At 41.5% G+C, this 11,510-nt stretch overlaps 1 protein-coding gene across 1 annotated transcript in view; it reads left to right on the forward strand.

Moving 5' to 3' along the window:
• Positions 1 to 10,841, forward strand: part of LOC102306990 (unconventional myosin-VIIa) — a 26,903-nt gene extending 16,062 nt beyond the window's left edge. Inside the window, exons 36-48 of the mRNA XM_005919865.2 lie at positions 217 to 338; positions 433 to 587; positions 1,706 to 1,859; positions 2,348 to 2,503; positions 6,310 to 6,415; positions 6,513 to 6,626; positions 6,726 to 6,810; positions 6,904 to 7,004; positions 7,224 to 7,409; positions 9,044 to 9,160; positions 9,367 to 9,450; positions 9,556 to 9,675; positions 9,759 to 10,841. Coding sequence (XP_005919927.1) covers positions 217 to 338; positions 433 to 587; positions 1,706 to 1,859; positions 2,348 to 2,503; positions 6,310 to 6,415; positions 6,513 to 6,626; positions 6,726 to 6,810; positions 6,904 to 7,004; positions 7,224 to 7,409; positions 9,044 to 9,160; positions 9,367 to 9,450; positions 9,556 to 9,675; positions 9,759 to 9,854 — 1,596 coding nt within the window. The 3' untranslated portion in view covers positions 9,855 to 10,841. The remainder of the gene's footprint in view (positions 1 to 216; positions 339 to 432; positions 588 to 1,705; positions 1,860 to 2,347; positions 2,504 to 6,309; positions 6,416 to 6,512; positions 6,627 to 6,725; positions 6,811 to 6,903; positions 7,005 to 7,223; positions 7,410 to 9,043; positions 9,161 to 9,366; positions 9,451 to 9,555; positions 9,676 to 9,758) is intronic.
• The last annotated feature ends 669 nt before the right edge of the window (positions 10,842 to 11,510 follow it).

The following is an 11,510-nucleotide window of genomic DNA, read 5'->3' on the forward strand; positions in this document are numbered from 1 at the left end:
CTATCTATCTATCTATCTATCTATCTATCTATCTATCTATCTATCTATCTATCTATCTATCTATCTATCTATCTATCTATCTATCTATAACTTTTCATTGTTTTCACTTTCATTACTGTCTTGCTGTCAATTCAGCACCTGCCTCCATTTCTTTCGGTTATAGACCTTTTTGCTAGCATGAAGACTAAATGCGGTGGGTGTTTCCTTTTTTTTCAGAACCTCATCAATCTCTCACCAAACCAGAGGAAGGACATCATACAGGCCACCATGAAAGAAACAGGCACAGTGGGGAGAATTACTCCTTACTCACTGAAAGATTTCTCTGTCGAGTATTTCAGGTATCTGAAAATTTCGTCCATTCTTCTGCTGGCTTTTTTCACCAGCAGATCAGTGAAACAGTACTGACAGCACCACTCTTTGTCCTCTTTCCAGGCAGCCCATTAAGGATGTGAACCGTCAGGTGATCGCTAGGAATGCTGCACCCGAAAGGTTGTGGGTCCACTCCAGAGAGCCAATAAGACAGCCACTACTCAAGAAGCTTGGAGGCCACCCAGAGTTCACCCACAAAGCCTGTCTAGCTTTCACTGATATCCTTTGGATAGTAGAAGATGCAATAAGTTAAAAAAATTTTCACCAATTTTTTTTACATGGTAAACCATTAACAAAGAAGCTGGGCAAAGCCTCTGGGTCTAAAAAGTGGAAAACAAAGCTGCATTCTTTGCAATGGCCAGCAGGGGGCAACAAGTCTAATTGTGCAGAGCTCTATGAGCGCATGATCTTACTTTATACGTGACTTATGACCCCAGCAAACACTTTCCTTATGAGTTTATGGTCTCTATCACTAGATTTAAGTCTTATTTTATAGAACATGATTCTAATTTAAGTTAGTTTAAAGTGCGTTGTGTTTTAGGGCATGTCAAGTCATTAACAGCATAAGGTTTCTCAGTCACAGGCGAGGCCTAGCACACAGCGATCAGCATAAGCACACCAGTTAATCAAAGTGGGCACACTCCTAACTCTAGTGTCCAGGTGGAGTTATAAAGATTTGTTATGAAGGGTGAAACTATCCACAGAGTCTGAAACAGCGGCAGGCTGTAACATGTTCATTTCTGCTGTAAAGTGGACATTTTAACACAGCGGTCTGTGGGGACTGCGACTCGCCATCCTCACGAAACTGCAGTTTTTTTGGCACTTCCTCTTTGGTTTCATTTTTCCGTTTCACAGGTTGCCGCTTGATGACGACGATGCTACTAAAAGGCAGACACACTAGGTGGTGCTAACCTAATAGAACAATTGCAATCATCTTCTGCTATTCAGCTGCCATTTTCACAGTGGCATCTGGCCCTGCATTCAGTCACATAAAGCCTGCAGTGAACCTTAGTGGACAGATATTAGCTAAACACCTCAACATGAAACAAAATGAAGTCATAAAATTTACCTGCTTCTTTCTCTGGACATATTCATATTTCTTCTAACTCTTTTTGTTTATTTTAAGCCCAGAACCTAGTAAGCAAGGAAAGTTGGAAACCAGAGTAGTAATAAGTAGTACACAGAAGAAGAACTGAAACCACGAGACAGCTGCAAGGTCTTGAAATATAAGAGGGGGGAAAACAGATACTGACTAATGGGATGTTACAGAAAGGTATTTCTGTAACCTCAGCTGTTCAAAATCCACCATTGTTAGCCATCCTTGACTGCTGTGTACCAATCCTGAAGTACATGGGTGATTACCCCACCAAGCAGCAGCAGAATCCCCTCGAACTCACTGACCAAATCTTCAGCCCCGCCACTAAACACGATGCTCTGAGGGATGAGATTTACTGCCAGATCATGAAGCAGATGACCAACAATAACAACCGGTAAACGTGTTATTTCCTGTGTACATGCATCCAAAAATTTGTAAGACGCGATGCATGCAGAAACTCACCTGACAGATAATCACACAGTCACAGTAGCAAGAATGAACTGAGAGTAGTTTCTGTCCACAGCCTGCCTGTCTGCTCTGCACGCTCCGGTTATTAAGTTCTCTCTCAGTCTTCTTGGTCTGTTAGTCATGGATCACTCCAAAACAGTGAGAAGTGGAAAATTTAAACAGTATATAAGCCTATAATGTTAAAAAATACATGTACACATTTCCACACAACTTTCCATGATGTTGCATAAGATGCTCATGGAAGGACAAACTGTTCAAAATATCACAAGATATAAATAAATATAATATAAATGTGCCTTCTCAGACACTTAAAGGGTAAAATATTGGAGGTTTTGAAGATAGCCCTTCTTTGTTTCAGTGCAGGAGCGACCGGGATAGAAATTTTCTTTATTATTTTTTCTATTCTTCACCCAGGTTAAGCATGGAGCATGGCTGGCAGCTGATGTGGCTAAGCTGCGGCCTGTTTCCTCCCAGTCAGCCTCTTCTGAAACATGCTCAACGATTTCTGGAGTCGCGACGCAGAGAGCCACTTGCCTCTGACTGTTTGCAGCGCATGCAGAGCTCTCTGAGGTTTGTACCGCACGCTGGCCTGTATTATGTATCACACATAAACACAGAGACGCTTTTGAGTGTGCGACAGGAAGAATGCGTCGATAGAGTCTGCTTCTCGTTTAAAGTTGGTTTAAAGAGTAAAAAAGGACTGAAAGTTGCATCACCCTCCCTCAGGTGTGAAAAGGAAATGTCAAATAATTTAACTTCTTTTTATAGATTCACTGAGATCAAGTTGTGCAGAACCTGCTTGCGGTGATGAACACAGTCCTTTTCGTACAAATGTGTTGCATCATCTTCACAGTGAAAGGACCACATTCAGAATTTGCATGACCTCAGTTATAAATATATCTGATTTGCATCAAGGCTTTCCTCTATAATGCTACCAGGCTTGCAGAGACTCATTTGTTATTAAAGCTTTTATTAGTAATCAGAAAATACAGAAAGAAAACATATATCATTCAAACATAAGCATACTGTTCACAACAAAGGGGGGAATAAATCTACTTTTTCTTAGGACAAAAGAAGAAAGTGAAGTTAAAAGACAACCATGATGATTTACACGATTTCCTGTCTTATGTCTCATTTTGCTGTGGTGGACATTCATGTTAAACTTTTTCACATAATGTGGTATGTACAAGGAAGCAAGGGGACTGCTAAATGCTCAGTTTCACACAGTTTTTTTCTACGATGTTACTGAAATCTCAGGCATTTGGAAGACCTGCCCACATGCTTTGCAAGTCTTATTTACAAGGGGCAGTGAATCGGAAGAACTGTGGCGTAAAGGAAATAAAAGTCATGTAAAGCTACTCTAGTAGAATCCAAAAATGAAAATATGGAGTTGTGAATTTGAATAATCATGCCCGTACTGGGCTCCCTTTAGTCACCTATTGCAACAAAGCAGAGATACTAGATCAGAAATGTGGAGAAATGCAAAGTGTTGCAGCCAGTACTTTGTTTACATCATTTGAATGTTAGACATAGGTCTGTTAAGTGTGGTCAATGTGACTTCGAGGCAATGCTGATGAATATCAACAAGCTCCATGAAGTGTTTGTCCCTTTGTTATGTGACCTTCCCAACAAGCATGTGTCAAACTTTATTAGGTGAGGTGTGGTCTAAGTGAACGTCTATAGGTATAAATGGTAAGGTCAGAAAAAGCATTAAAAGGAGGTGGGTTACAAAAAGGATTGCAAAAGGAGAAGTAACTGTAGAAAGACTAAAGCAGTTTAAATAGCATGTCCTGAATGCATTAGCTGAACAGCTAATGTGAGGTGGTAAAGAGATCAACTGACTGGAATTATGGGGTACACTTGAGTCTGTGGCCTCCTTAAAATATAGTGGGGCAAAAAAGTATTTAGTCAGCCACCGATTGTGCAAGTTCCCCCACCTAAAATGATGACAGAGGTCAGTAATTTGCACCAGAGGTACACTTCAACTGTGAGAGACAGAATGTGAAAAAAAAAATCCATGAATCCACATGGTAGGATTTGTAAAGAATTTATTCGTAAATCAGGGTGGAAAATAAGTATTTGGTCAATAACAAAAATACAACTCAATACTTTGTAACATAACCTTTGTTGGCAATAACAGAGGTCAAACGTTTACTATAGGTCTTTACCAGGTTTGCACACACAGTAGCTGGTATTTTGGCCCATTCCTCCATGCAGATCTTCTCGAGAGCAGTGATGTTTTGGGGCTGTCGCCGAGCAACACGGACTTTCAACTCCCGCCACAGATTTTCTATGGGGTTGAGGTCTGGAGACTGGCTAGGCCACTCCAGGACTTTCAAATGCTTCTTACGGAGCCACTCCTTTGTTGCCCGGGCGGTGTGTTTTGGATCATTGTCATGTTGGAAGACCCAGCCTCGTTTCATCTTCAAAGTTCTCACTGATGGAAGGAGGTTTTGGCTCAAAATCTCACGATACATGGCCCCATTCATTCTGTCCTTAACACGGATCAGTCGTCCTGTCCCCTTGGCAGAAAAACAGCCCCATAGCATGATGTTTCCACCCCCATGCTTCACAGTAGGTATGGTGTTCTTGGGATGCAACTCAGTATTCTTCTTCCTCCAAACACGACGACTTGAGTTTATACCAAAAAGTTCTACTTTGGTTTCATCTGACCACATGACATTCTCCCAATCCTCTGCTGTATCATCCATGTGCTCTCTGGCAAACTTCAGACGGGCCTGGACATGCACTGGCTTCAGCAGCGGAACACGTCTGGCACTGCGGGATTTGATTCCCTGCCGTTGTAGTGTGTTACTGATGGTGACCTTTGTTACTTTGGTCCCAGCTCTCTGCAGGTCATTCACCAGGTCCCCCCGTGTGGTTCTGGGATCTTTGCTCACCGTTCTCATGATCATTTTGACCCCACGGGATGAGATCTTGCGTGGAGCCCCAGATCGAGGGAGATTATCAGTGGTCTTGTATGTCTTCCATTTTCTGATGATTGCTCCCACAGTTGATTTTTTCACACCAAGCTGCTTGCCTATTGTAGATTCACTCTTCCCAGTCTGGTGCAGGTCTACAATACTTTTCCTGGTGTCCTTCGAAAGCTCTTTGGTCTTGGCCATGGCGGAGTTTGGAGTCTGACTGTTTGAGGCTGTGGACAGGTGTCTTTTATACAGATGATGAGTTCAAACAGGTGCCATTCATACAGGTAACGAGTGGGGGACAGAAAAGCTTCTTACAGAAGACGTTACAGGTCTGTGAGAGCCAGAGATTTTCCTTGTTTGAGGTGACCAAATACTTATTTTCCACCCTGATTTACGAATAAATTCTTTACAAATCCTACCATGTGGATTCATGGTGCAAATTACTGACCTCTGTCATCATTTTAAGTGGGGGAACTTGCACAATCGGTGGCTGACTAAATACTTTTTTGCCCCACTGTATATGCTCATATCTCTAAATTACTCATATTGTCATATACTCACACTCATATTCCAAGAAGTCCAAGACCACATGCTTTTTGGTACTGGAGTAATTAATTATATACACCAATCAGGCATAAACGAATACCACAGATTATCTCCTCATCGTGGCACCTGTTACTGTGTGGGATATATCACGGAGGAAGTAAACATTTTGTCCTCAAAGTAGATGTAGAAGCAGGAAAAATGGGCAGGCATGAGGATCAGAACATTTTGGGGGTGTTCCCAGTCTGCAGTGGTCAGTATCTGTTAAAGTGTCCAAGTCCAAGGAAGGAGCAGTGGTGAACCAGCGACAAGGTCATGGCTGGCCAAGGCTCACTGATGTATGAGACTGAAGGCTGGCTCATCCATCCATCCATCCATCCACTTGGCCTATCCCAGCTTGTAGCCACTGTAGCTAAAATTGCCAAAAAGAAAAAAGTTGGCAATTTGGTTCTGATAGAAAAATGTAAGGATACACAGTACATCACAGTTTGTTGCATATGGGGCTTCCACAGACCAGTCAGGGTAGCCATGGTGACTCCTCTCCACTGCCGAAAGCACCAAAAATGGGCACATGAGCATCTGAACTTAACCACAGAGCAATGGGCAATAGAGACCACACCTCAGAGCTTACAGGACTTGAAGGATCTATTGCTAATGTCTTGGTGCAGATACCACAGCAGGCCTTCAGGGGTTTAGTGGAGTCCATGCCTCAATGCATCAGGGCTGTTTTGGCAGCAAAAGGGGGGCCAACAGACTGTTAGGCAGGTGGTATATTTAGCATTTAACCTAAATTGAGGTGGTACTAAGAAGAAAAGTCAGTTGCTTTAGAAACACTGAACCTTTGGACTTATCTGTTAGAAAAAAGAACAAAAAGGCAGGTACCTAATAATTGTTGTTCTGCTCTAGGATGGAGCCCAGGAAGCTCCCACCTCACCATGTGGAGTTAGATGCCATCCAACAAAACAGCACCCAGATCCGCCACAAAATCCACTTCCCTAATGACACAGATGAGGTAAAAACACCAACTCTTTTAGTGAAACCAGAAAAGGCCATTGCTGGGTGGAGATTGCATTTTGGTGTTATCTGAGATTAATCTCATCCTTCTCCAGATATTTGAAGTGGCCACCAACACCAGGATCAAGGATCTCATTCTGAACATTTCCAGGAAGCTCGAACTGTCTTCAGCAGATGGCTTCAGCATTTTTGTCAAAACAAATGACAAGGTTCATTCAGTATTTTTATACATTTATACAATAGACGGTCTGGCATCTTTGATGAACAAAAACCAGCCTGTTGTTGTGTTTTTTTTTATTCTGTTTCAGTTTCTCAGTTTGAATGAGACAGACTACTTCTTTGACAGTCTGAGGCAAATCACTGACTGGTCCAAGAGTGTGAAAAGGATTGATGGTAATAAATCATCTTCTGGTTAGAATGACGGCGGGACTTTAAATGGTCTGCTATACACCTGTACAAACCTCTGTGCTCGTGTGTGTTCCGCAGGTGGGCTGGTCAACTATACTGTGTTCTTCATGAGGAAGTTGTGGTTTAACGTGATCCCTGGCAGAGACACAAAAGCAGATCTTATCTTCCATTTCCCTCAGGTACATTTGAATGATGTCTCATTTTCCAATTTTCCAGCTGATATGAAGCGAGATGTTTCCATTAACACAATTCCTCCTCACACAAAGATGGAGTTGGCGACTAAAATCTAGTAACAGTTGCCTGCAACTGAAAAACGTTTTGAATACTCGGTTAAAAAGTGAAACTTTGGCCAAGACCTGTTAAAAAATAAGTTAACGAAATGTCTTTCTAATTTCCAGGAGTTACCCAAATACCTAAGAGGCTATCATGTGTGCACCAAAGAGGAAATGCTCAAAATTGCGGCTCTGCTCTTCTGCATAAAGGTCAACAATGATAAGAACCAGTTAGTCATGATTCCCAAGTTGCTGAAGGAGCTGGTGCCCACTGACCAGCTGAAGGCTATGTCTGAAAATGAGTGGAAGAAGGTAGGACGGCTTGCTTCTATCTCACCCTATCACAGGGCATCCTTCTCTGTCTGCATTTCCTCTTTTACTACATCCACAATAAATCTCTGTTGTCTTCCTTTTTAACTCCTGCAGCCAGCGTCATCTTAAACGTTCTCTTCAGTTCAATGAAATTTTATTTTTACAGCGCCAAATCGCAACAAAAGTAGCCTCAAGGCGCTTTATATTGTAAGGTAGGCCCTACAATAATACATACAGAGAAAAACCCAACAATCATATGACCCCCTGTGAGCAAGTACTCTGGTGACAGTGGGAAGGAAAAACTCCCTTTCAACTGGAAGAAACCTCCGGCAGAACCAGGCTCAGGGAGGGGCGGGGCCATCTGCTATGGCTGGTTGCGGCGAGAGAAGGAAAACAGGACAAAAGACATGTTATCTTCGTCCAGTATATCCACTATCCCTTTTTGCATATGTCCAAACCATTTTTTTTACAAAGCTGAGTTCACTTACACTGAACACACCCAGGTCTTATTAATGCCACACCTGCTGAATCAACTAGTCACTTAAATAGATCCTGTGCGACAAACTGAAGCAGGCTAAAAGATCTTAGAACTTACAACTTTTATTCTCAATGTACAGTTGCTTGCACAATAAAATTTGGAAGCAAGACACACAGGGGAAAAAAAGCAACATAATATCTCAAACATAAGACATAAGATCTCCAAAAGCAGCACAACGTGGATCCATAAATTCTGTCACAATCCAACGAAACAGCTGAGAAACAAAGTCGCTGACATCTATCAGTCTGGAAAGGGTTACAAAGCCGAGGCTTTGGGGCTCCAGTGAACCACGATGACAGCCGTTATCCGCACATGGAGAAAACCTGAAACAGGAATGACCAGCCTCCAAGAGTGCATTGACAACTCATCCAACAGGCCACAAAAGACCCCAGAGCAACATCCAAAGAACTGCAGGCCTCATTTGCCTCGGTTAATGTCAGAGTTCATAACTACACCATATGAAAGCGACTGAGTTCCAAGACCAAAACCACTGCTGAGCAAAAGGAACACAAAGGCTCGTCTGAGTTTTGCCAGAAAACATCTTGATGATCCCTGAGAGTTTTGGGAAAATACTCTGTGGTGTAGCGTGGTAGTGTGACGGTCTGGGGCTGGGACCTGGAAGACTTGCCGTGATAAACAGATCCATGAATTCTGCCGTCTACCGAAAAATCCTGAAGAAGAATGTCCATCCATCTGTTCGTGACTCAAACTGAAGCACGCTTGTGTTCTGCAGCAGGACAATGATCCAAAACACACCAGCAAGTCCACCTCTGAGTCTCTTAAGAAAAAACAAAGGTGGTTCATGCTTGCAAACCCTCCAATGTGGCTGAATTACAACAATTCTGCAAAGATGAGTGAACCAAAAGACTCACTGCCAGTTATCGCAAACTCTTCGTTGCAGTTGTTGCTGCTAAGGGTGGCTCGACCACTTATTAGGTTTAGGGTTCGCTTTTACAAACAGGGTCATGTAGGTTTGGATTTTTCCTCCCCTCTTAATCATCAGTGTTAATGCTAGAAAACCATTAACCTCATTAGAGGCAGTGGTCACTTGAAGGTGTTGTTTCACTCTGTGATACATCTGTACTTTCATTTTCAGAACATTACCGCCTCATTTAACAAACAAACTGGAATGACAGCTGATGAAGCTAAGGTGGCGTTCCTGAAGGCGGTTCACCGTTGGCCGACATTTGGCTGTGCTTTCTTTGATGTGAAGGTGAGGCCTCCAGCGAGTGCAGCTCACACGATGGTTATCTTGGTATCAGCTATCAGATTGGCTGCGTGGGCAGCGTGTTTATCTGATCGCTATTGATATCTGTCACTATTTCTCGGGCCTCGGGTCTTTAGCACTGTTTCTGCAAATAGTGCAACATGACTCTAGCTTGACAGTTTCCTCATTTGCTTATCTTTCTTTCTTTTCAGCAAACATCAGAGCAAAAATTTCCAGATATTGTGCGAATTGCCATCAGCAAGCAAGGACTCACAATCATTCATCCAAAAACCAAGGTTAAAGAAAGTCTAAAACTCTATGGAGCAATAAAAATTTCAGTGCCCTTCTCTCATATCAACATTTTATTCATGTTTTTATTCATGTTTTTTTTTTCTTTGAAGGAAACTCTGGCAACTCATCCATTCAACCGCATTGCTAACTGGTCCAGTGGAAGCACCTACTTTCACATGACTATTGGTAATTTAGTCAACGGCAGCAAGTTCCTGTGTGAAACGTCACTGGTAAGACGTGAAACACTCTGTAAGTTTTGGTTTATATTTCGTCTACATTTCCTTTTCTTTATATAACTCTCTTCTGTTAAAAGGGCTACAAGATGGACGATCTTATAAGCTCCTATGTTAACATGTACCTCAGCGACAGGAAGACTGTGCAAACCAGGAACCGCCGCTTTGACATCTAAACTCTGTGGCATGACAGCTCGCTGAAAGCATGCTGTGTGTCTGTAACTGCAGACTGAAACTTATACTCACAGTAGTTCTCTGTTTTTGGATTAGCAATCAACTTTTTTGTGCTTTCCTTAAAAAAAACAACATTGAATTATTACATGAAACGAAGTAGTTGCAGATTTCTCAGTTTTTATTTAAAGTCATGTATGCTCTGGTCTGTGTATGAGTAACAAAATCAGAAGTTATTGGTCTCTTTGGTGTTTTTAATGATGGACACAAAACCAAAACTGTCTCAAGTTAAATAATTCTAGCGTGTTATTATGAATAAATAAATCCAATTTGAATGAATCTGAGTCAAAGTTAAAGACCTAGGTCTAATAAGATATGTTCTTGAACTTCGTGTAAATGTCAGTTTCATTACATTTGTGGATTTTTTTTTTAGCTCAAAATATTTGACCTGTTTCTGCTCACCAAAATGTCACAGATGCCATTTATGTGCACAGGACGCATCGTTTCGCACGTGTACTCAATTTTTTAGATTAAAAGAAAGTTGAATTCCGGACAATTATTAGACATTAATTTACCTGATGTAAAAACATTAAAGATTTTCTTGGAAGCAAAGTTCTATTCAGTGTTTTGTTTCTCAAAAAAATGTTACAAAGTTGAATTTTCCTCACACTGGAAAATCTTCAAATCACAGTGAAAGCTGGACAAGTGTCAAACCGACTTCACAATTTGTGTGTTTAGGTTGCACACGCAACCTTTAAATTAGCCCATCTTCAAAAAGTATATCGAAAGTTAATCTCCACAATGATTTTCCCTTTATGTCAATTTTACAGATGCAAATTTTTTACTCTGTGTTAAAATTGTGAAATAAAACATCCCCCCAGTTAATGTGTCTTGGCGAGTTGAACTACCTAAAAGGTGATTATGATGACTGATTTGTTTTAACTATAACCCTGTGATCGTTTCTAACTGTCCACTGCCGTACAATAAAGCTCATCGTGGGACAACTAATATGAGCTTTCTTTGGGAAAACTGTGGGTTAGGAGATTGAGGAGCTCTACCGATCAGAAGATTGGTGGATCGATTTCCTAAATACTCGAATCACCATGTCGAAGCATCCTTGGGCAAGATGTTGAATCCCTGCATTGTCCCTGATGAATCTGAATTTTCCACTTCTTTTAAAAGATGCACAACTACATGATATCACTCACTGGTTTCTGAAGTCATGCTCTGAAGTATGGGCTCAAATTGTGGTCATAAATATTTTGTACTTGTAAATCAGTTTTGTACTTGTAAATCAGGATTTGTATGTGTAAAAAGAATTTGTGTGTGCGTAAAAAAGATTTGTGTGTGGACTTAGCCAAAAAAATACGTGAGAAAGTCTGCACTCAAGTTTCAAGTACGAATTTTGACCCTATTTTTCTTCCTTTCATCTGATTGGCCAATGTCATGTCAATCACAAATTTAACTAACCAATCAGAGAAGAGATGGGTTTGCCTGTCAGAGGGGTGCTTTTTTGAACTGCGCTAAACAACAGCAGCACGTTGACAGCGTAAAGACAGAATAACTCCAGCTTTGTGTCTTTTTCCATTCTAGCTGGTCAGCTGGTGGGTAACAGGCATCTCCGAAAACGTTTAGAGCACTTGTGCAAATATGTGATGTCT

Source organism: Haplochromis burtoni, unplaced genomic scaffold (genome assembly GCF_018398535.1).
Source record: "Haplochromis burtoni strain Fernald_Lab_line unplaced genomic scaffold, NCSU_Asbu1 Contig_13, whole genome shotgun sequence".
Lineage (NCBI taxonomy): Eukaryota > Metazoa > Chordata > Actinopteri > Cichliformes > Cichlidae > Haplochromis > Haplochromis burtoni.